Source organism: Mytilus galloprovincialis, chromosome 4, assembly GCF_965363235.1.
Source record: "Mytilus galloprovincialis chromosome 4, xbMytGall1.hap1.1, whole genome shotgun sequence".
Lineage (NCBI taxonomy): Eukaryota > Metazoa > Mollusca > Bivalvia > Mytilida > Mytilidae > Mytilus > Mytilus galloprovincialis.
The window spans coordinates 80,036,284-80,062,355 of record NC_134841.1 but is presented as its reverse complement, the minus strand read 5'-3'; the positions used below and the strand labels follow the sequence as shown (position 1 = coordinate 80,062,355).

At 33.0% G+C, this 26,072-nt stretch overlaps 1 protein-coding gene across 2 annotated transcripts in view; it reads left to right on the top strand.

The window, feature by feature from the left end:
* The first annotated feature begins 2,971 nt into the window (after positions 1 to 2,971).
* Positions 2,972 to 26,072, top strand: part of LOC143073071 (protein mono-ADP-ribosyltransferase PARP14-like) — a 125,410-nt gene continuing 102,309 nt past the window's right edge. For both annotated transcript variants that reach the window (XM_076248322.1, XM_076248321.1), the window contains exons 1-12: positions 2,972 to 3,193; positions 7,156 to 7,262; positions 8,379 to 9,369; positions 9,683 to 9,868; positions 10,390 to 10,692; positions 11,629 to 11,880; positions 13,219 to 13,455; positions 13,964 to 15,709; positions 17,782 to 18,270; positions 22,026 to 22,132; positions 22,590 to 22,817; positions 24,817 to 25,038. In XM_076248322.1, coding sequence (XP_076104437.1) covers positions 3,013 to 3,193; positions 7,156 to 7,262; positions 8,379 to 9,369; positions 9,683 to 9,868; positions 10,390 to 10,692; positions 11,629 to 11,880; positions 13,219 to 13,455; positions 13,964 to 15,709; positions 17,782 to 18,270; positions 22,026 to 22,132; positions 22,590 to 22,817; positions 24,817 to 25,038 — 5,049 coding nt within the window. In that variant the 5' untranslated portion in view covers positions 2,972 to 3,012. The remainder of the gene's footprint in view (positions 3,194 to 7,155; positions 7,263 to 8,378; positions 9,370 to 9,682; positions 9,869 to 10,389; positions 10,693 to 11,628; positions 11,881 to 13,218; positions 13,456 to 13,963; positions 15,710 to 17,781; positions 18,271 to 22,025; positions 22,133 to 22,589; positions 22,818 to 24,816; positions 25,039 to 26,072) is intronic.

Sequence of the window (26,072 nt, the reverse complement as noted above, 5' to 3'; positions counted from 1 at the left end):
TGCATCTGAAAATAAATACTGATGGTTTAAAAATTAATTCTGTGAATGTGACAGATAATATTATAAAAAAAGAATGGACTACATAGCTTCCTTTGCCAAGGTTATTTTTAGTACAAAAATTCGGTAAAACTGATCATTTGTGTAAATAATATAAATTACAGGATACCAAACGGACCGCCAGGGAGAAACAGTACAACAAAACAAATCAGTTAAGTGTGTGTTTGTTGATGGTTAAGCACCTTTTTCAGTTACTTTTGGCTATATCATCATGACATGGTGGCAAGTTTTTATTGGTAGAAAACACGAGTACCGGAGAGAACCATACCCCATATTGGCCTTCTGCAGGAAAACACTCAATCGTTGTTAGTTAATGTCCGATGTCGATCACTTCTCGACATTTCTTTCTTGTTGTTTTTTCTTCTTCTTTTTTTCTACGGATTTAGCACATTATTTTGTATTGAGTAAACAGATTCTCAAAAATAGAGGGTCTGTATTATCACCATAAAGTTTAATCTTTAAAGCCTACGACTGTAATTTATACAATCGTTAAGATGGTCCTTATTATTACCCATATGCTATGCAGGATAGACTGCCTATATTACACAAACTAACAGTTTTACAAAACACACCAACACCAATCTTAACTTCGGAATTTATTCTAAGACCCTTTCTAAATAATGGTTACTTCATATTATGGCAAGCCGTTCTCGTCAAAACTATGTTTAAACCATTTTTCGAAAAATTTACACACTGAGAATTACAACAAAGCACACTGAGATTTAAAAACTTCAAAACGCACACTGAGAATTGAAAATTACACACTGAGAATTGAAAATTACATAATTCAATTCTCAGTGTGTAATTTTCAATTCTCAGTGTGCGTTTTTCATTTTTGTAATCTCAGTGCGTCTTTATGAAATCTCAGTATGTAACTTTTAATTCTCAGTGTGTAATTTTCAATTCTCAGTGTGTAATTTTCAATTCTCAGTGTGTAATTTTCAATTCTCAGTGTGCGTTTTGAAGTTTTTAAATCTCAGTGTGCTTTGTTGTAATTCTCAGTGTGTAAATTTTTCGAAAAATGGTTTAAACATAGTTTTGACGAGAACGGATTGCCATAGACGCCATCACGAGTTGGTTGACCGTTATGGAATAACCGTTTCATAAATGATATCGGATATGTTCCTTACGTCGTAACTACAGTCCCCTTCCCTTTCATGAATGTGACCTACCGAATTAGACTATTTACCGGGTTTGTTATATCACATAAGCAATTAACACGACGGGTGACACATGTGGAGCAGGATCTGCTTATGTAAGAGATAAATTTGTCCTGGTAAAATATGTCTGGGCGGACACATATAACTAGTAGAAAAAGTCCATGGTTACAAAATTTACTAGTATTTTTTGTCCGATGTTAGTAATTTATGTCCTCAGAATAAATTTCCTAGGAATTCTAGTCCATGTCATTAATATTCCTAGGTAAAAAAACGTCCATGTCCTCTTTATAGAAAAATATTAATGAATCAAATCATTGACGTTTAAACAATTGAAAATTATGAGTTTTGTATTTATATTTTTGATAAAATGTATGTCCCCAGACTAATTTTCCTTGGAAATCATGTCCAAGTCATTAATATTCCTAGGTAAAATCGTCCATGCCCTTTTGTTTTTAAAGGTAAATAAAAATGTTATATTTTGATATTGTTATAAAGAGTTGTGTATCAATTCTTTTAATAAAGTTTATGTTCCCAGACTAATTTTCCCAGGAAATTTTGTCCATGATGGATTAATATTTCTAGGTAAATTCGTCCATGTCCTGTATTCTTAAAGGTAATGAAACAAATTATTTACATGGAAATGCAATTTTTATGTTTTTAGATATTGTTCGGATCAAGAGCTCGGGCATTAAAAATTAAATGAAATGTATGTCCCCAGACTAATTTTCCTAGGAAATCATGTCCATGTCAATAATATTACTAAGTAAAATGTCAGACCTTTATTTTAAAAGATAAATATAAATGTTATGTTTCAATATTCAGTTTTAGAGTTGTGTTGTGATATATCAATATAATTGATGTCCAAAGACTAATTTTCCTAGGAAAATCGTGTCCATGTCAATAATTTTCCTAGGTAAAATTGTCCATGACCTTTATTTTAAAAGATCAATATGAATGTTATGTTTCAATATTCGGTTATAATAGAGTTGTGTATTAATGTTTTATTAAAATCTATATCCCCACACTTATTTTCCTAGGACATCATGTCCATGTCATTAGCATTCCTAGGTTATAACGCCACTTTCCTTTATTTTAAAAGGGAAAAAAATAATGAAACTTTCAAATCTGAACTAAAAATATGATCTGTTTTTATTTTCAATAATTGTTATAATATGATAAAAATTACTAGTATAACGTCTTAGGACAATTTTACCTTGGAAAATAAGTTCCAGACATATTTTACTACCTATGGACTTATTTTTCTAGGAAAATTTGTCCTGGGACTTACGTTCCTAGTAAAATAATGATTATATGGACTTGATTTCCTAGGGAAAAAAGTCTGGCGGACATGCAGATTTTACTACCGGACCAAATTTACTGTTACACTTATCCTTCCGGAGCACCTGAGATCACCCCTAGTTTTTGGTGGGGTTCGTGTTGTTTAATTTTTAGTTTTCTATGTTGTGTCGTGTGTACTATTGTTTGTCTGTTTGTCTTTTTCATTATTAATAGCCAATGCGTTGTCAGTTTATTGTAGATGTATATGAGTTTGACTGTCCCTTTGGTATCTTTCATCCCTCTTGTACAATTTAGTTTGCAATAATGATAACAAGGAAAATCAAACGATAACTGAAATTACGATTTGAAACATTTGAATTTCCGAGAAACGAAATTTGGAATAAAATTACTTTCATTTTTAAGAAATGCTAGGGAAAATCCAGGTTTATTTTAAGATAACCAATGAAAAGTGACTTCCGGTATACCTTTCACCTTAACATTTTCAGAGGGAAGAAAGATGGAACGATCTACTTTAACTAAAAGATGTGTATATATTGAAGAACCGAATGAAAAATTGAATCAGGATGATATGAGAAAATATTTTCCATCGGCCAAACAAATTTGTACGATTAAAAGTCCGTCACCAAATGAGGACGACTCAACAATACATTGGTTGTTACTGTTTGCTTCTGAAGAGGGTAATCGATAGTTATTTTAACAGTTTAGCAGTTTAATTCACCTAAAACGCAGAATAAGTTTGTTCAAGTATAAATTGGTATATATTGCTAAATACATGTCCTTTTAAACACACTGACTAATGTATGATTTCTTTGATAATCACAAAGAGGTTGACATTTCTAATACACTTTTGAAAAGTAAACTTATACTTTCACTTTTCCTTTTTGACCCAAGTCCAATTAATTTTGTCCTCTTGTAAGGGTATTTTTTTGTGTGTGATGATTAACATTTCAATACATCACAATTATTTGGACTAGTTTTGACCTAGTCCGAGATTAGTCCAACGGCTGTTTTGCCAGACAAGCTGGGGCCGTGGGACGTCAGAGCTTGTCCCATATCAAAAAGTGGATATTTGCCCACCCAAAATAGATGCGCTGCTTCGTCGCTTCTGGTGCCGACTGAGGGCCTTGGAATTATATAAATCGGGCATCAATCTGTTCATTTTTCATTTATCTCTTCATTTATGTAAGTTTCACCTACCTGCCAACCTTTATATTCTCATAATTAGACAGTTTTCACAGTGACCCATCGATTTCTGCATTTTGCCTTTCATTTTCAAAGATTATCACGTGACCACGAGAAAACAGTGATGATTTATGCAAATGACCATAATGTAACACCTCGTTTAATTTACGATGCAAGTTATCTAAATGTCCGAGAACTTCTGCTTGTTATCATGGTCGGAACTAAATGCTTAATACCAATCTCCTGTAAAGGAGGTGAAAAATCGTGGTTGGCTTCTAAATGTTAAACATTGATCTCCTATAAAGGAGGTGAAAAATATAAATATTTGCATATTTGAGTCTCGAGGCCACGAACTCTCTCGTAACTTGACGTCCATTTGAAAGTGAAAGTCAAAATGCAGAAATCGATGGGTCTCTGTGAAAACTGTTAAAATATGGAAAAATAAAGGTTGGCAGGTAGGTGAAACTTACATAAATGAAGAGATAAATGAAAAATGAACAGATTGATGCACGATTTATATAATTCCAAGGCCATCAGTCGGCACCAGAAGCGACGAAGCAGCGCATCTATTTTGGGTGGGCAAATATCCACTTTTTGATATTGGACGAGCTCTGACGTACCACGGCCCCAGCTTTTGTCTGGCAAAAGAGCCGTTGAACGTCAGAGTAATCTCACTAGTTTTGACCTAGCATTTGCAGAACTAGACATATGCTATCCAAGCATCTCTGGAAATGAATATATCTTTGTACTTTAATATAACATACACAGAAACAAAAAAGGCAGTGTCTGCGCGTACCCGCATGCGGGTATGAATAGCAAAATTGTCGTTTGTAGGCTAGGCGTACCCACATCAGGTTTTATAATAAAATGCCATCGGATCGGGTATAAAACGTGAAATATATACAGAATTTGTCCCAATTAGTAACTAATTTGATTAAAACTACTCAGAAGTTTTCAATGATAAATATTTATATATATATGTATTTTAAAGTGAAAAGTTTTTATTTCAGTTAATAAATATTCTTAAAATGGAAAAGAGATATACATGTGGGGAAGACATTTCATATGTAACATGAATTAAAACAGTCGATTAATTTTATATGATTAAAGTTTAACAGAATACATTTTTCATGTATTCATGGAGGCAAAAAAATTTCAAACAAAATCGATAAGGAAAAGGGCTAATACGGCAAGGTATAAGTGTAGTAGTAAATTGAATTTGCTGCATTTCATTCATTAGTCAAGTCTGAGACTACTAGTCTCAGGTCAAGTTTTTTTTTATGTAGAATACTTCAAAACTAGATCTAGTTTACTATTTAAAACCGTTCTTAATATAAAGGACATGCCTACTTTTAGTACATTTCAAATGGATTGTCCTTTCCACTCTAAACTTGGCGTGACTAATGAGGGGACAGGGCCTTTTTTCGGGATGTCCGGATCAGGTGTTTTTAAGCTCGAGATTTCAGGATTGATCCTTTCGCGATCCAGGAGATCTTTTTTCGAATTTCGGGATGTCAGGATTTAAATTTCTTAAATTCGGGACCTCGGGATTTCATGTTTTTAAGCCCGGAATTTGCGGGATCAGGACCGGCCTCCGACTCCCCCTACTAAAGATGGACAAAACCTGATTGCGAGGGAAGCAAAATGTTTATTTGATCATCTTCTGTTTTTACATTTTACTAAAAGATTATTTTAAATCTGAAATGGGTATTTTTCAAATTTAGTAAAATTTAATTCTTTAAATTTGCATTTACATTTTATAATAGTATTAATTATTATCATGTTTTTCTTTTTACAAGGACAGTACAGTTTAATTTTCCATTAATGTACATTTAATTTGCAATGATTATTATATATATGTATCATTATTAAATAAATATGAAAATATCATTTTTCTTACTCTTCACTCTTTCTACACGAATTCCCAATATAATAATTTCCATTTATATTTCACGTTTCATATCGATTCGATGACTTTTTTTTTAAAAATCCGGATGTAGGTACGCGTAGCCTACCAATGGCAATTAGACTATTCGTACCCGCATGCGGGTAAGCGCAGACACTGCCTACAAAAAATCAGACAAGTTTCCTGATTGCTATTTGGAAAGATGCAACACATAACTTGAACATTGGGAAAACTAAAATTATTGTCTTGAATCTATGACAACTCTCCCCAATTGGCGAATTATCCCATACCAACTTGCCCCAATTTCTACTAACACACCCCACTCGGAAAACTAAAATTATTGTCTTGAATCTATGACAACTCTCCCCAATTGGCGAATTATCCCATACCAACTTGCCCCAATTTCTACTAACACACCCCACTCATGTTATCCAACTCTGCCAACTAATGAAACCTACCAATAGCCCCACTTGTGAAAAGGAGTTAAATGAGGGTGAATAAAGACTGTCATGATGTCGTCTTGCCCCATTAATTAAAAGAAGTTACAATGCAATTATTATGACAATACATTTGTATATCACATCATTATATTACTAACTGGTTTCTTTACCATCCTTGTTCTTATTTTATAACTTATAAGTAAGCTTGCTTTAGATGACGGCATACTGTTTTTGTTAATTTTTCAAACTGATTGAAAAATAAAATCATTCTCAATTAATACAATTACATCATGTACATAAGTGGGATGAGTTGGCAGACCTTTCATTCATTGCAATTATACTCCTGTTTATAAGTCATGTAAGTCGGAAATTTAGCAGATTTAGACTCTTTTTCTTAAGTTGGGACAGTTGACTGGTTTAAATATGGCAGGATATGACATCTTATCTATAATTTTCTCGAGTTTGCAAGCCTTTAGATTCAGTGGGATTTCAATTGCATTTCAAGATTGTACAATTGTATCCAGGTGATTGTAAATCATTGCAACATTGCAGTAGTTCTTTATATATATTATTCAGTTCCTTCGACTGTGTCATTCAATTATATAAATATATATATTCTCATATTTGCTAATGCTCAGTACGGAAAAATAATGAATTAATATAAAAACGGTATTTTTTCATAATGCGAAGAAGACAATCATATTCAGATGCATTCAAGAAACAATTTGAACATGAAACCAAGAAAAACAGAAAAATTAAATTGTTATCAATTTTAGTGTATTATTATAATTGTTTTCATCATAGGCACCAATTGTCATTCTCAGAGAAAACTACTTGTATTTTAAATATCCATGTTATGTACCCACTTGGTTCTAATCAGTTATATGTTGCATCAAATAAACTAACGGCCTAATATTTTTAAAATGATGTCTTCAATAGTCATGAAAAAGACATGAATTAGTTACCATAGTACTCATTTGGACAAACTACTTGTGATATTGCTTTAAGAAATTAACAGAATGCCACAAAGTTGGTATTCAAAATGTTTTACTAACCCTAATCAACTTTAATTGCCTTAAGCATTGTAAAGTGACATTTAATATCTTTACAGAGGCTGAGGATGTTGTTAAAAAGAAAAGACAAAAGGTTGAAGATGGCTATTATCTTATGATACACCAATGTCAGAGACCATGTGATATTCCACATGACTGGTTTCAGGTAGGAGCTCTAAACAGCAATTAATACAGCTGAAAATGACTGAAGCACAGTGTTGAGTAAAGTGCATTGTTAAAATGTTAGTTTAATTTGAAAACTTTCTTTTAAAGTTTTGTATATCCCCAGTAGACACATACTTGGTTACATGTTTATAGAAATCCCCATGTGCTTATACTTGCCCCTGTCACACTACTGTTACATGTTTCAAGATATAAAAAGAGAACTACTTTTTGGAGTAAACTTTGGACATCATAAGACAGCTTTAATTAGATTTTTGCATCAACTTTTCAAGTTATTGTACTTGATTGTTGGAAATGCCCAAAATAATGGTTTCCGGACATAAAATTGAGAATGGAAATGGGGAATATGTAAAAGAGGCAACAACTAGACCAAAGAGCAGATAACAGCCATAAAGTGGGTCTCCAATGCAGCAGTAAAAAACTTGCACCCAGAGCTGACCTGTGAACTAGTTCAGTGAAAATGGATGTCATACTCAACACCAAAACCTATAAATGAACTAAAATAAATGAAAAACATACAAGACCAACAAAGCCCAGAGGCTCCTGATTTGGGACAGAAACATGTTTTGTTAGATTGCAACCCTCCCCCTAGTGGTTGGGGTGGAGGACTTATATGATTTCAAAAAACCCAAGTAGAGTCAGGTGAGCGATACAGGCTCTTGAGAGCATCTAGTTATTTGGTCTTATTGAATTCTGTTATCTTGCTGAACAATTTTAATTTGTAATGTTTAAAAATTTCTATTTGAAATACTAGTTCTACAAATAAAAATGTTATAAGAACTGTTTAATATATCCACCAACAACATTTTTATTTCCATGTCTATTGATGGGTTATTTTGAAGCTTGAAACTTCTAAAAAATGTCATTTTCAAAAAGTGCTTTATTTCCACAGGGTATATGTTCTATCATCTCTTTCTCTAGGAAGTTATGACTGATTTTGTATCTTTTAATAATTTCTGCACATTTGAAATTGAGTATGAAAATGGGGAATGTGTCAAAAAGACAACAACCCGACAAAAGATTAAAAAAACATACATGTTCAAGTACAATCATGAAAACCTTCACATTTTATTTATACCATTATAATTTTATTTAACAGGAAGAAAGTTCAGGGGACTCTTTTGACATAACAGGAGCAACAAACCAACCAGAAGAAGCAACAAACAAACCACCAAATTATGATGACATATATCCTACAGAAAGTATGCCAATACCAGGACCAACTTTTCAACAGCAACCCCAGGGTGACCAAGGTCAGCAGCTATATGGACCATACCCAGGACCAGGACCAGGATATCCTTACAATCATCCACATCAGCTTCCACCATATGGAGGACACGCACCACAACCAGATATATATAGACCACCTTCTCATCCAGATTTGAAAAGACCACAATCTGAGAATGAGATAAATAGACCACCACCTGGTGAAAAAATGCCCAAAATAGAATATCCACATGGACCTGGAGTCCACAATCCACAAGTACCAGGAGAATACAATCATGAAATTGGAGCATACATGCCACCTGGAGCCTACATGCCACCTGGGGATTGGCCATATCAATATTATGGACCCCATGAACAAAATCTAAGTGAGAAAAAAGGTCCAGATGATGTTCCAGGTCCCTCAGTTCAGCCTTATCCTTATTATCCACAGTTCTTTCAAGGTTATCATGGATATCCAGTCCATCCACATTATCCTTATCCACAAGATGATGGACATCAGTATCAAACAAAAGGCCAACAGCATCCACAACCTCACATGGGACCACACAATAGGCCAATGGGACCAAATAATCCATATCAAAATCAGGGTCACATGGGAATGCCACAACCTGGACAAGGAGGACAGTATCCTCCAGGTGGACCACCAGTAGAACCAGACCATACTAATGTTAAAAGCCCAATTCATAAACCAGTGACTACACAAGAAGAGAATCCAGAAAAGACTGATGAGTATAACTCTGATGAATCATTTAAATCAGTTAGATCTAACAAGGATGAGGGGAGAGTCTTTGACTTAGTGGAATCTGACAGAGTAACTGAATATTATCAGGAGACTTCACCTACCAATACAAAGGAGAAAAAAGGTAACATAACCTTCTTTATAATTGAAAGCAATCATCAGGTAAAATGTTGTGCATTTCACTAAGAAAACATAATTTCTGTTCCAAGTTTTTCATTTAGTCTTATAACATGTATAACAAATTGTGAGTATATGTTTTTATTTAAAAAAGCATTGATCAAAGGATTTCTATTTGTAATTGGGTTTTGTACTTTAATCAAGAGTTAGGAAAAGCTTGCTTGCTATTATCCACATCAGTGTCATTGAAATAATATAATAATTTCATTGTTTCAAAATGTGAAAATTTCCCACTTCTTACATTTAAATTGTCCTTACAGAAACTGTTGAGGAGAGCCAACAGAGCATCAAGATGATAAAAGTCTCTAACATACCTACTGGTTCCTCAGAAGATTCCATCAGATTTTTCTTTGAAAACAAGCGAAAGTCTGGAGGAGGTGACATTGAGGATCTGGATTATGATGAAGACACGCATACTGCTATTATTACATTTGAGGAGGAGGATGGTTAGTATATCTGTGTTTAAAGATCATAAAAATGACACCTTTAGGAAAATATTGTATTTGAAGCTTTGTATGTCCACTGCTAAAAATAAAAATGACATTTTCATGAATGGTCTTTTTCAAAAGAAAATGTACAATGTATTAATCAAAATGATGGAAAAACATTGATGGGTCAATATATACAATGTGTGACTTCTAGATGTGATCTAATTGGTCATTATGTTGTTTTCTCACTGACATATTATATTCAACTTCTCCTGATGTTAATGATTATATGGACATACTCATAAATTATGTGATAAAAGATATTTGAATAGATTCTTTCCCATATTCAAATTTGTTTGAAGATGTCAGTTATTATCAATCCATGAGTGATTCTTTATTCACAAGAACAACACTTATAAGACACTGGGTTTTTCTCCTTTTAATTCAGATATTTTCCAAAGATAATATGTATAGTTTCAAATGCATATATATTTTTATTAATCTTACATATGTACTATAAACATTTGTAATATTGGTAGTTGCTGAACGTGTTATAAGCCGAATGCCATTGCTGTTTGAGAAGAAGAAGATTGATGTTGAAATATTTCAACCACGTCCACCAACACCAGACATAGAGGAAGGTGCACAAGCATCAGGGGGTGAAGATACGACAGACATGTCCACTGAGTTTGTTATAGAAGTTAGGGGAATGAAACCAACCACTTCTGAAGATACCATAAGATACTATTTTGAAAGCCGCAAAGTTGCAAATGCTGAAGTTTTAAAGATGGAATTTATTGAAGAGAAAGAAATGTACATGGTCTGGTTTGAGGAGGAAAGTGGTATGTTCATACTGTTATCTCTTTATTAAGTCTTCTTTTAGAGAGGGATATTTACTGTTGTCCCCTGATTTTTCTTATTCTATTCATACAGGCCAGTCTTGGCAACTTTAATTTCGATTTTCACAGATTAATGATTAAACAATGAAGAGCAAATCTGTTTAAATTTGATTAGTTATCATTTAACCCAAAGTGCAGAACTTTAATTATTTCTGTTAAAAAAAAACTTATATATATACCTGGAAGAGAAACCTAAAAGTTAATGACAATAAAAAAAAAAAAAAGGAAACAACAGTCTGTAGAGATCAGTACAAAGATATTCTAAAGACTTTAGCAACACATACCTGTACAAAAAGCAGTGATTAGCTATATAATGTTTAGTTTTATGAATCATTGAGTTGCTTTTTTGGTCTTTTTAGTCAAATTCTTAAACTAAAATCTAAAATTTGCCTTGAAGTATGACATTTTTGCACTATTCATACACCTACCAAATTCCAGTACAAGAAAGTTGGATGTGTGTGTCCTTTACAAAAATGGCTGCTAAAGATTAAGGTTGGAAATATGATTACCATTTATGACAAAAATGCAGTATTATTGCCAATAAGACAACTCTCCAGAAGTGATCAAAATGACACAGAAATCAACAACTAGGTCACTGTACAGCCTTCAACAATGAGCAAAGCCCATACTGCCCATACTTGGAACAGGCACATACAGAATATGGCAGGGTTAAATATGTTAGTGGGCGCCCATTAACAGCATTAACATTTTTATACAACATGGTTGTTTTTTAGCAAATGACAGATAAACCTCATGGAATTGAGTACATGAACAGTAGTAATGGACTGAATGTGTCTTGATGGAGAATTGCATCTTGATTTGTTTCAAACATAATTTTTAATTTTATGATAAACAGTGCCATTTTCTTTTACATTTTAGCCATTGAAGCAGTAATGAGTAAAAGTCTTCGAGTTGATGGTCAGACACTGAATGCAAAACGATATGTCCCACCACCTCCACCAAAACCAGTTCCAAAGTATGACAATAAAGTTTTCATTACAAATATCAGTCCTACAACCACTAAAGATGGGCTGGAGAATTTTCTTGAAGCTAAATCTAAAGGTATTCCAGAAGAGATTATATTTGGAGAGGCAGAAGGCACAGCATTAGTTACATTTGAACAACCACCAGGTAAAAATGATTAAAAGCAATATGGTTTTACATAAGCTTTATATTATGAAGTTTTACTGTGACTTGACCGTAAGTGTTGCTCTCCTCTTATTGCAGTATATTGAAAATCTGATTAAGTTGCAATTTGTTTTATCCAACTATTCAACTGGTCAGAAATGTTAACCAAATGCTGTAAAAAAACACAGTCAAGTCAAAGTGCAAGGTGATAAGAAAAAGTTACATTAGTTAAAATCCTACAAGACTCTATTTCTACTAAATTTTTATTATGAAATTGCAATAAATTGCTGTTATGAAATTGAAGCTAAAAATTCGGATTGTTGCCTCTTTGACACATTCCTCTTTGACACATTCCCCATTTCCATTCTCAATTTTATCACTCAGGTTAATTATTACTTTAATATCAGTCACATACAAATGTAACTTTTCACTGGTATATTTATAGTGCAGGGTTTCCGCTGGCGGTCGCCATTTTCGCAATTTGCGAAAAAATAATAATTGTGGCGATTAAAATTCGTCATTGGCGAAAGAATTTGGCGAAAGAAATATATATAACGATTTATTTTCAGCCATCTTGTTTATTTACTTTTTTTCGGGTTTCTCGGACTTTACCCGATCAGACAATACTCGGAATTCACCTTGAACTCGTTAAGATTTTGATAGAAAATCAATAATCAGCTGATTGCATTTATAGCTATCGACATCAAAGGACTAATTAATAAAGGTGTTGATTGTATTATATAACAAATTGATATGGTATGGTTAAATGGCCTCCGTTACATGTCACAAACGGGATTTTGCCACTTTGCGACGCACGTGTTGAAGCAAAATGTTGACGCTTCCATCCTTCTTTTAATGATAGTCAAGAAAAGAAAACTGTTGTTATGACGAAAAGTCTTCAAAAGCAAGAAGGTCTCTGATTTAAAACTTTATCATTTAACTTTGATATAGATAATTGATTTGAGTGGGTACTTTAAAGTCGTTTCAGTGACACCCGTTTTTCAATGTTTCAAGCATTACGATGGTCTAGAAAAGAAAACTGTCGTTATGGAAGAAATCTATTCAAAAGGTTAGGTTGGCATGACAGTAACACTTCAATGTAATGACTACACCTTACACGAGGGATAAATTTCAAGTGGTAAAATGTGTTGTTTTGTTGTAAAAACCACTTTTTGTTTTGGAGGGGGGGACGGAAAATTTTAAAAGAAAAATATATTTGTGTTACTTGGCGAAAAAAATAATAAAGTGGCGAAAAATATATTTTTTTGGCGAAAGAGGTGGCGAAAAAAATAATTAACCCAGGGGAAACCCTGTTATAGTGATTGTAAAACTATATTATAGATATGGAGAAATTACAGACAGCATGTATGATGAGACAATTGGATGGCAGCCATCTTAGCATACACACAGTACCTATAACAGACTGTATTGTTGTCACTGGATACAAAGACAATACATCATCAGACACAATGGAATACTACTTTGACAATAAAAGGCGTTCAGGAGTCGAAGGTGTAAGGGAAGTGAAGTTAGTTGAAGATGAAGGGAAATTTCTGGTGTACTTCCTTGATCCTGAGAGTAAGTTTGTTACAAGTTGTCGTAAATAACCCCTTTTGTTAAATTCAATTTCATAAGAGGATGCAGTTAATGTAGATAATTTCAGCACCGTAGATATAAATCACAAAAAAGCTAATTTTGTATTAAAGTTTCAAGTGTTCAATGCTTTAGGCCAAAAAAAAAAAAAAAATTACATGTGTTTCCAATAAACCTACCTACCCCAATTTTAGTGCCTACTCTTTTTATGGCATTTTGGAACAAGCTCTGTTAAAGTCAGACTGATAACCTAGAATATATACGTAGTAACCAGCTAAAAAATGTTTGTGAAATAAATTGATATTGCCTACCTATCTACCCTTAAAAAAAATCAGCACATTAGTGGAAACACATGTATTATATATTTGACCTTGCTGGTATATGATAGTTTTGATTCTTTACATTTGATTTCTAGGTTCTTTCAGCAAAATATGAAATCAACCTTGTTAGAACATTGTTTTATGACTTTTACAAATTGTTGTTTTTGATTTAGGTGCACTTACGGTGTGTAAGAGAGATCACAAAGTTGAAGGTCAAATACTGAAAGTACAAGTGTATTATGAATGTCTAGGTCAGGCCTCTATAGATGATGATGGGCCAAAGTTTAAATCCCTTAAACCCACTGTGATACCCAAAATAGATCCAAAGATGATTGAATTCCTCCTTAATTCCGAAACAAATAAAGTGGCTTTTGAGAAACAGATTTCACGACACTATGCAGTTGTTGAATGGCCAGATAGTAAAAAGATAGAGGACAAGCTTGAGGTCAACTGTACTTTAACTGAAGAAGTAAAGGATTGCAGAAAATTGGCCAAGACCTGGGCTAAAACTGTGAAAACAGAAGCTGAGAAATTTTTCAGCATGTTGACTGTGAAAGAAATCCAAACCTTGCAGGAATCTTGGGATGATGTGATGAAACATCTAAGAGAACTCAGTATTTCTAATCCTGAAAGTGTAGCCATCAAAGTTGTCAAAGAGGACTGTAAGATAGTTATTGTAGGCCATAAGATGCCTGTTGATGAAGTAGCAGAAAAAGTTGAGATTATCATGAAAGATGTTGCTGCTGAGCACGACAGGAAAAAACTTCAAGTTACAGAAGAAGTTACTCTTAAACACTTTCAACTTCTTGTATTGCTGTATTTACATTTTTTGGATAAGATGAAAAAGGAATTTGAAGGACTTTCTGTATTCGTTAATATGAAAAAGCATATTATGATCTTCACAGGAATGTCAAGTCATGTTAATGCGGCTAAGGTTAAGATGTTTGAACAGATTCAGGAAATAACTGGTGTAACTGCTGGGAAGTTTTCTGATGGATATATAGAATTTTTGAAAATACCTGAGGTGAAGACATATGTAGGTCAGCAATTTAAGCAGGAGGGAGTTTTAGGGGTTTGGAATGTTCAAGAAGGGAATATTATTATGATGTATTCTTTGTCAGATGAGGGTGCTGTGACTGCTTGTGATGTTCTTAAGAAATCAGTCATTGAAGCTCCAATAACACTTGAGGTCAAACAGAGTGCTTTGTTGGGGACTGAAATATGGAATGATGAAGTGAAGACTGTAGAATTGGAATACCAGAAAGCTTTGGTTAAAATTGTTGTGGCTGATTCAAAAACTGTTGTTATTTATCAGACGTCAGCCGAAGATGAAGGAATCATGAAAGAAAAAGTAACAGACATCTTTTACCGCCACGCAACATCTGAAGAAAAGATGCAGCTTCCAAGTTCAGAGTTGAGATTGTTACAAGAACAGTATCAAACAGAAATAAGTACTCTTAAAGAACAGTGTTCAAAGGATCGTGTGACGCTAAACATTGATAATATCCGTGTTTTAATTCAGGGAAATCTAAACGGTGTGAAAGATGCCAAGCAGAAGATTGATGGTATCGTCAGATCTTTCTGTAGAAAGAAATACACCATGAAAAATGCTGGCATTGTGAAACATATGACAAGCGAACAGGGAAAAATCAAAATTAGTCAAGTGGAGAAAAGGAACAAAGTTGTTGTACATCTTCAGACTTGTGAGGATAGTGATGATGAGGATCATAGAGATCAAGCTCAGCCTATCTCACCTAGGAAAACATACACAGAGACAGCTATGTGTACAACACCTTCAGGGCAGACCATTATCACTGTTGTGGGGGATATTACAGAACTTGATGTTGATGTTATTGTTAATGCTGCTAATAAAGAACTGCAACATGTAGGAGGACTGGCTAAAGTTATTGTTGACAAAGGTAATGTACATCTATTGATAGACATAAATATATTCTGTAAAAATGTTGGACTTGACAACAGCAGATCAAATGCCGCTATACATGCTATATGCATAGACAACAGCAGATCAAATGCCGCTATACATGCTATATGCATAATTTAACTGTGTTTGCATTTACTATCTATTGCATAGATTGCATACATGAAATTTTTAAAACAATTTACAAAAAAAGTGGAAGCATTTTTTGAACAACATTGCATGCAATTTCTTGTTTGAAATTGCACTTGGTAGCAATAGTACCAAATTGATCAAATGAGGGTAAATAGTATATATAGATTCTTAGATTGATACCAATACTAGTGGATTATTGGATTTATCCAATCTAGATAGTTAAATTATCAATTTGAAAGTCCAGGCCTTAACATTTATAATTTAACTATTGAGATTGGATAAATCCGATAATCCACGAGTGACTATGTAAGAATCTATTTACTAATGATTGAAAAAATAATTTTCTTTTTTTGTTTTAACGAAGATCCCCTTCAAGTGCCTTTCACATTCCACGAAGTTGTCAATTTTATTAACACCTGTTAGCATATTTTGATTCATCCAGTTAGCTAAAAAGGTTATGACCCTAATAAAATCATCCAATGAACTTTTGAGATCACTGGCAACCACATGTTGATTAATTTTTTTATACAATGGGTTCGGAAAGGGATAAATTTCCATAGAATTAGAGAAATATATATATGCATGTAATTTCTGTAGAGATACATAGGTTCTTTCAAAACACAGATTTAACTATATTGGGTTGAAAATTGGAAACAGTAAAAGAAAGGTACTGGTGCCATAGTTCTCTGCCAATATCTGCAATTAAAATGTTATTGAGTACTAAAAATATTACTATGGTTCACCTTGGGTGCACTATGTCTTTTGGAGTTACTAGCTAATTGGAAACAAAAATTTTTGGTCGTATATTGGTTTCACCTCGTCGTTGTCATCGTCATCCTAAGACGGATGATTTCAGGATAATATAACATTAGTATAAGTCAATAGAAATCAATAGAATTTTAACACAAGGTTTATAACCACTAAAGGAAGGTTGGGATTGATTTTAGTGGTTTTGGTCCCAACAGTTTAGGAATTAGGGACCAAAAGGGGCACAAATAAGCATTTTTCCTGGTTTTTGCACAATTACTTGAATCTAAACATGTACTTAGATTTGTGATTATGTGCCCAGTTTTCAAGTTGGCCCAAATTGGGGTCCAAAATTAAACTTTGTTTGATGTGAACAAAAATTGAATAAATGGGGTTCTTTGATATGTTGAATGTCCTCATGTATTTCGATTTTTGACATTCCAGCCCCTTTATCATATTGGTACACATTGAGTTCTAAAGGGTCCATATTAAACTTTATTTGATTTCATCAAAAATAGAATTCTTGGGGTTCTTATATGCTGAATCTAATCATGTATTTAGATTTTGGATATTAAAGTTAAACCATAATAGGTAAATGTCCAATTTAAATTTTTTAAGTACTTAGACCACATTCATTCTGTTCAGAAACCTATTCTGTGTGAACTATTTAATCACAATTCAGAGCTGTATCAAGCTTGAATGTTGTGTCCATACTTGCCTCAACTGTTCAGGGTTCGACCTCTGCAGTCATATCAAGCTGCACCCTGCAGAGCATCTGGTTATCTGTGCTTTCAAAATAATATAATATACAGTGCTTGTTTGCACACACATTGGAAGTTCAGGAACATTTATAAACACAGCTACACAGTGGTAACATTAATAAACCTGAAACTATTATTACAATGTCTTGTTTGATAAACATATAAACTTGTATCCAAAAAAATTCCAAATATCTTCTTTTTTAGTCAAAACCAATGCAAATTTTTATAATTTTACCACTCATTTCAATTATCTTGCTAGTAACTCTCTGTCTGAGGTATACTGTTTGTCTTTGTGAGACATTTATAAAAAGTCTGTGACCATTTAATCCTACAAAAAGAGTTCTTATTACTGGCATTGATTTAGTTTAGTATTTCTACTTCTTTAATAATTAATAATTTCTTAATCCAACAGGTGGTAAAAGCATTCAGAAGGAATGTGATGATTATGTTAGCGCTAAAAACAGGAACAAGAAAATGTATGAAGGAGAAATCTTCTGTAGTTCCCCTGGTAAATTAAACTGCAAGATGATTTCTCATGCGGTTGGACCTGTATGGCAAGGAGGTAATCATAGGGAAGAGGAATTTCTTGGTGAATGCATACAAGCATCATTAGAAAAAACAGAGGAAAAAAAATACAAAAGTATAGCCTTTCCAGCTTTGTGTGCTGGGGTGTTTGGATACCCAGTGAAGAAAGCTACAAAAGTAATTATAGAAAGTATTAGAGATTATATCAGGGCAAATGCAAGCGACACTGTTATTCAAAGAATATATGTATGTGATGTGAAGGAGGATACAGTTGCTGACTTTATATCTGCATTAGAGAGATTCTATGGAGCAGATAGTGTTCAGAAGCAGAGAGGCAGATCTGGAGTTGTTAGTAGTCCACAAAGGAGGAGACATGGTATGAATGATTATTTTTCTTGTGATGTTGGTACTTATAATTGGAAAATGGCTGCACCTTATTGTGTAGATCCTTTTCTAAGTTCCCACTTCTGTTCATCTTTGTATAACCTGACTCGTAATATAAGTTGTAAATTTTAGTGAAACAGCTAATTTAAGATCTCAACAACGATCAACTCTATAAATAACTTCATAGGAAAATTTTAATTAACTTGACGGATTGCAAGAACATTTGCATTACTGGCTTATATGAGACACTTTGCTATTTCACAAAACCATAATGTTTAGTCTGTGATTAAAGTTTTTGTATACATCAATAACTGCGTCAATCTTTCATTGAATTTTATAAAACATGGACAACCTTCTTTATGGTTTAAAGACAATATTAAAAAACTTTTGCTGAAACTTTAATTGAATAAAATTGAGAAAGGAAATGGTGAATATGTCAAAGCGACAACCACCCGACCATAGAGCAAACAACAGCCGAAGGCAACCAATGGGTCTTCAATGTAGCGAGAATTCCCGCACCCGTAGGTGTCCTTCAGCTGGCCCCTAAAATATGCATAATAGTACAGTGATAATGGACGTCATACTGAACTCCGAATTATACACAAGAAACTAAAATTTAAAATCATACAAGACTAACAAAGGCCAGAGGCTCCTGACTTGGGACAGGCGCAAAATTGCGGCGGGGTTAAACATGTTTATGAGATCTCAACCCTCCCCCTATACCTCTAGCCAATGTAGAAAAGTAAAAGAATAACAATACGCACATTAAAATTCAGTTCAAGAGAAGTCCGAGTCTGATGTCAAAAGATGTAACAAAAGAAAATAAATAAAATGACAATAATACATAAATAACAACAGACTACTAGCAGTTAACTGACATGCCAGCTCCAGACCTCAATTAAACTGATTGAAAGATTATGTCTTCATCATATGAATATCAGGTACAATCCCTCCCGTTAGGGGTTTAGTATCATACTATCATAAAATATATGAGAAGAACATAACCCGTGTCATGCCAACAACTGTTTTTTTAGAAATAAATGTGTTTAGTTCCGATGCAAAGACCCTATCAGTGAATCAATGTTAAAGCCAAAATAAGCAATCTTTAATGACCTGACAACAGTATCGTAACTATATCCCCTTTTAATAAGTCTATTTAAAGGTTTTGTTAGTTTCTGAGGAGAATACTGACATTTTTGTGCTTTATAAAGAATATTTCCATAAAATTTTGGATGTGAAATACCTGAACGTATAAGATGTCTGCATGTTCAGTTATATTTACGAATTATTTCCTTATACCGGTGATAAAATTTAGTAAATGTTTTGACCAGTTTGTGATATCGAAAACCCTGGTGTAATAATTTTTCAGTAATACATAAATTTCTCTCGCTAAAATCTAATACATTGTTACATACACGAGCGAATCGTACAAGTTGAGATATATAAACACCATAAGATGGTGACAAGGGAACGTCACCATCTAAAAATGGATAATTAACAATAGGAAATGAAAAATCATCTCTTTTATCATAAATTTTTGTATTAAGCTTCCCGTTTATGATATAGATATCAAGATCGAGGAAAGGGCAGTGGTCATTGTTATCATTAGCTTTATTTAAAGTAAGTTCTACAGGATAAATTTCTTTAGTATACATACTGAAGTCGTCATTATTTAGAGCCAATATATCATCCAAATATCTAAAAGTATTGTTAAATTTTTGTATCAAATGTTGTTTTGATGGGTCTTTGCTAATTTTAGTCATAAATTGTAACTCATAACAATACAAAAACAGGTCCGCAATAAGTGGTGCACAGTTAGTCCCCATTGGAATTCCAATAACTTGACGATATACGGAATATCCAAAGCGAACAAAAATGTTATCAAGTAAAAATTCAAGTGCATAAATAGTATCAAAGCATGTCCAATTGACATAGTTCTTTTGTTTATTGCTACTAAAAAATGATCTAAAAGAGTTTGAACATATGTACTCGCATTCCGACTTTTTAAATGCCCAGTTAATTAGGGATGTGAATTTTTTCTTAATAAGAATATGAGGCAAAGTGGTATATAGGGTAGAAAAATCAAAACTTTGAACAGATTCAAAATCACCAATATATGCATGCAATTTATCAAGTACTTCCAACGAGTTTTTGACACTCCAAAAGTAATTAATTCCACTATTTTCAAAGGCCTTATTTGAACAATTTATTATCAGGTTTTTTATTGTACCAAGTGTACTAGTAAGTAAAACAGACAATTTAGTGGTTGAACAATGGCTGGAAGATGAAATAAATCTATATTTGTAAGGTTTTTTGTGCAGCTTCGGAAGCCAGTACATAGTTGGGAACATTTTTCTGATTCAGAGATGACATCCATTTAGCAATCTGTTCACTATGCACAATGTCATTTTTCATTATTTATATTGAAAGATGGACTAGTGTTATGCAGTTAACATTGACATTCAGTATAGGGTTTTTAAATTCTTTAGACATCAATAATTTTGTTAACCTTCATGGAATATTACGACACTTTGACAAAAATATCTTTATTTTCAAGATTTTGGCTTTGTTGAAGAAACAATTTAGTTTTTTTGTATTTTCCCTTAAATTACTGATAAGTTGGCTTATGTTTTGGGTGTCACCATTATACAGCAATGGGAGTCAAGAAACAGGATTCTGCTCAATTCTTAAGGTTCATCATAACAAATGGACAAATATGGCTGTATTTACATGCCAAAAATTACTCTGAGTACAGACTTACCTGTGAAGTTGGAAAAGTTTTAATGCCTGGCATCCACTAGATATAATAAAGTTAAATGCATTTTTGTGTTTCAGAAAGATAAAATCTCTTTTGGATTTTGATGGGCATTTTTTTCCTTCATGCAAAAGGTCTGAAAATTAACTAAGTTGAACTATGAGATGCTCTCTCAGGTAAAAAACCGGTTTGTATTGTTTTGATTGTCCTTAATTGACATGGACAAGAGGTATCTTCACAACTACAGGTGAGTTAAAGAGTTCATCTGAGTCAGTGAGTGGACAGTATCAAAGTAATTCAGGTGTTTGTTTATTTTTAAACCTTCTGCAGAAAGGAAAAAAAATGCCAAGCAAAAACCAAAAAAGATTTTATCTTTCTTAAACACAAAATGCATTTAACTTTTATATATCTAGTGGATGCTAGACATTAAAACTTTCCAAACAGCACAGGTAAGTCTGTACACAGAGTAGTTTTTGAGGTGAAAATACAGCCATATTTGTCCATTTGTTATGATGAACCTTAAGATTTTCTTTTCATCAAATTGACCAACTGGTAAAAATGTCAGACAATTGGTAGAGGCATTTTATTTGCATGTACGAAGATTAGGACCTGTATGGGATGTCTCACAACTTACTTAACTCCTATTTGGAAAAGTTGGAAAGCTTATCATCCAATTATGAAATATCCAATTTGAAATATGTATCAAGTAAATAAACATGGTTTCAATCAGTATTTAAATATTGTTTTGCTGCAGTTTAAAAAAAAAGGTTTGGTAATGTGAAAGGCCAAGCCCCATTGATAAAGTACAGTAAAAAGAGCAAATTTGTGATGGTAGTGGTATTATATAGTATTGTTTGATACAAGGTGTGTCATTAAACAATGTTACATAAAATTAAGCTATAAATATATACAGTACATATGATCAACAGATTTAGTCTCAGTCTAAAAAAACATCACAAAATTATAAATTAGTCACTTTGATATTTTCACAGTATCTGAAGAGTATAGGGCAGGTCCTTCTGACAGGAGACAGTCACCAGCTAGTCCAGCCAGCCGTATATCAGTAACACTAGTCAAAGGCCAGATTGCTACACAAGAGGTTAGTTTTCTGAAGAAATAGATTTCAAAGTTGTTACCTTTTTAACCTATTGCAGTTGTCAGAATTTTTTTTTGGGCTAACAGTTTCATGAATGTATATGTACTAGCAAAAAGAATAAAATGACATGCTGTAAATTATGTCTAAGTGTTAAATAAAAGCACTGCTGTAGGAGGAAGCATTGATTTATTTATATTTTGTATGTAAATTACATCATGTGGATGAAAGTTAATGCTGTAAACCATATATGATAAGATAAGATAAATAAAGTTTATTAATGTGTCACATACTTATCTATATAAAAATACATAACATCATAAAATAGGATCAATACCCAGCATATAAAGACTTACTAGACACTGTATGTTAACAGATCAGATTCAAGTATAGACACATTGGTTGTAATTTTATGCTATGCATTTAAAAAAAAAAACAAAAAAACACCAGACATTTCATTCAGGTTGATGTAATAGTTAACACAACATCCACAAGTCTCCAGTTGAATCAAGGTGCTGTGTCACAATCCCTACTGAAAATGGGTGGTCCAGGAATACAGACAGAGTGCAGCCAGAAATATCCAAGTGGTATACAGCCTGGAGAGGTGGCTGAAACTTCAGGGGGAAAGTTGGAGTGTAAAATGATCTGTCATGGTGCCCTGCCTGGATTTAATGGTGCAACAGCTATGAAGGTTAAAATAAATAATATTGTAACTTTTCATAACATAAAGTGCAAGGTTAGGAGATGAATTGGTTATACCTCCACTATATTTTTTAGGGCTATATTGTAATGACTTCCTATTGATCAGCATCTTGTAAGTGATGTGTTGTTAATTTTGAATGCTCTTTTGATCTGTCACACACGAAAGTCTGCGGATACTTTGAATTACAAGTGGGAGTATGCTGATCATGATAATACATGCAACTTCTTGTCAAATCCAAAATTTTAAATTTAAATTTGATTAAGCTGTGAAAATATTAAACTGAGACTATTATAAATCTGCCATCTACACCAAATTGTCCAATGACTTTAAGCAAAATTATATGAAAAAAGACAACTACTAAACAGATTTTTGATGTTAGGCCACTGTTTTTTAATTTGTTGGTTTACGGATTTTCCCCATGAAAAAGTCGGGTCGGTCGGTCGGGAAAAAAAAGAAAATAAAATATCTTTCAAGACAGAAAAAAAAATGCAAAATAAATATACATTTCACCATTCTAACAAAATGTTTTTTATGCTATTTTGTCATCATTTCAAATTTTAGTTCGATGAAATATTCTTGCTGAGCTGTCATAAATATCACATGACATTGTCTAATGATTTGCCGTAAAAAAAGGGGGGTATTCACAGACAAAGACGAAATTAAATCGTCTTTTCACAAACAAGAAAAACAAATTCGCGTAGCTCTTAATCAATTCCAGAAAACTTGGTGAGTAATGATCTTCAAAAACGAAAACTGATAAAGAAAAAAATGTAAAAAACGTCGTACGAAAATAAGTTTCAACACACGTGTCAAAAACGTAATCGACTCGTCCACGGAAAAAACGAGAATATCGGGTTTATAATCTAGTGTCATGCATTCCCGTTTTTTATCCAAATGGACGATATTTTTTTTTTATTATCCATGAAACAAGAAAATTCTAAATGACTTGTTGATATTCAGAACTTTTACTTCCGAGGTGCTTTCCACCTGTCCACATTTGGACAAGTCTATTTCTATGAGATTATGCATCTTACAGACTGATGACAAATAAGGGAAACGAACTTATTGTGTAATGGGTTTTAAACACAGATTTCGTTCCGCAAAATTATTTGCGTAAACGACATTTCAAGGTCAGTTATAATTGATTTGTCTATTTTTAGAAACGTAAACTGGAAGTTTTATTTTTTCACAACAGAGAGTGTTATCAATTTTGTTAGTGATTCATGCATTTCATTTCATAAAAAAAAAGAATCATTTAATTATTTTTCAGGGATAATGTATTTGTTTGGGTCGGCGGGAATAAAAAAGCATGAAAAGTCAATTTTATTTTTATTCTAGGAATCGGCAAAATCGGGTCGGCGGATCCGTAAACCAACAAATTAAAAAATCCTGGCCTTACTGATGTTTGAAATTAATAGCACTATGTCTGATTCCAAAACCTAAAAAATGACATACTCAGCATTGAACATTTATTACTTATAAAATTTAAATGTTTTACTATAAACTTTCCAATATTAATGCACATAACAATATGTGATCCTTATGAATCCTGGTCCAAATTATTCACTTACTATTGAATTAAATTTGACTTTCTTTGCAGTCAGAAAAAAAAATAGAAACTTGGGAAATTTACAAAGATATTATAAGAAGGTATTTAAAAAAGAACATTTCAGAATAACTAACGATAATTTTTGATGTAAGATATTTTTTGAATGATCCCCTGGTCATATAGATTTTTAGGATAATAAAGTAATATGACTAAGACCTCTTTCCAAATAAAATTGAGAATGGAAATGGGGAATGTGTCAGAGACAATAACCTGACCAAAGAGCAGACAACAGCTGAAATTTTTATTTCAAAATAGTTGCACTACATAGAATTTTGTCTTTGATTTTAGATTTTAATTTTATCCACTTTTTCTAACTGCATGTAATTCTTTCTGTATTGTCACTGATCTTTTAATAACTATATTTTATCAAACCCCTAGATTATGGAGACCTTTATGAAGACTTGCTTACAGACTGCTGATGACAATGGATTTGTTTCTGTTGCCTTCCCTGCATTGGGAACAGGAAATCTTGGATATCCTAAAAACCAAGTGGCTAAGAATATGTTTTCCTGTGTTGACCGATTCTCCTGCAATCATCCTACATCATCTGTTTGTGATGTTAGATTTGTAGTATATGACAAAGATTACCCTACTATCAAGGTTAGTGTTAAAAGTATTGATACTGAAGATTCTTCTTTATTAATGAATATATCTACTTGTATTTTTGTCCATCTCATGAGTTAAGCCTTTTTCAACTAATCTTTATAGTTCGTTCTTATGTTGTACTGTTATACCACTGTCCATGGTTAGGGGGAGGGTTGGGATCCCGCTAACATGTTTAACCCTGCCACATTATTTATGTATGTGCCTGTCCCAAGTCAGGAGCCTGTAATTCAGTGGTTGTCGTTTGTTTATGTGTTACATATTTGTTTTTCGTTCATTTTTTTACATAAATAAGGCCGTTAGTTTTCTCATTGTTTTACATTGTCTTATTAGGGCCTTTTATAGCTGACTATGTGGTATGGGCTTTGCTCATTGTTGAAGGCCGTACGGTGACCTGTAGTTGTTAATGTCTTTGTCATTTTGGTCTTTTGTGGATAGTTGTCTCATTGGCAATCATACCACATCTTCTTTTTTATATATAAATTTTAATTGCTGTCACTTGCATTTAGTGAATTACACACATTTTGTTTTATTGTTGGTAGGAATAAATCTTTGATGTCTTAGTTACAAAGGTGTAAGTTTGGCATGAGTCATATTTGACCCCGATTATAAAGTTCAATGTTACAAGATAAAAAAAGTTTTAAGTTGACTCAAAGACATGTGAGAAAGTTAAATAGGACTATTTCTGTCAATGTTTTATTCTTAAGCTTTGATTTTTACATCCAGAATAGGGCTAAATAAGAGATTTTTGTGAAATTTGACAAAATCTGCCAGTTTTCAGGAAACATAGAGCATAAGCATCAACAAACTAAATATTCAAGTTAGACATTTAAAATGTTATTACAAAGATTATTTTCAAAGACTTTTTTTGTGGATGTATGTGCCCTATTGTTTCCTGTCAAATTATTGATAGAAATATACCAATTTTCATTGATTTTTCAAGGAAAATCAAAATGAGTACTATTTGTGATGTCATAAATACAGGAAAGGAACGTACATTTCCACTGTATTAGCTTTGATTCACTGTAATA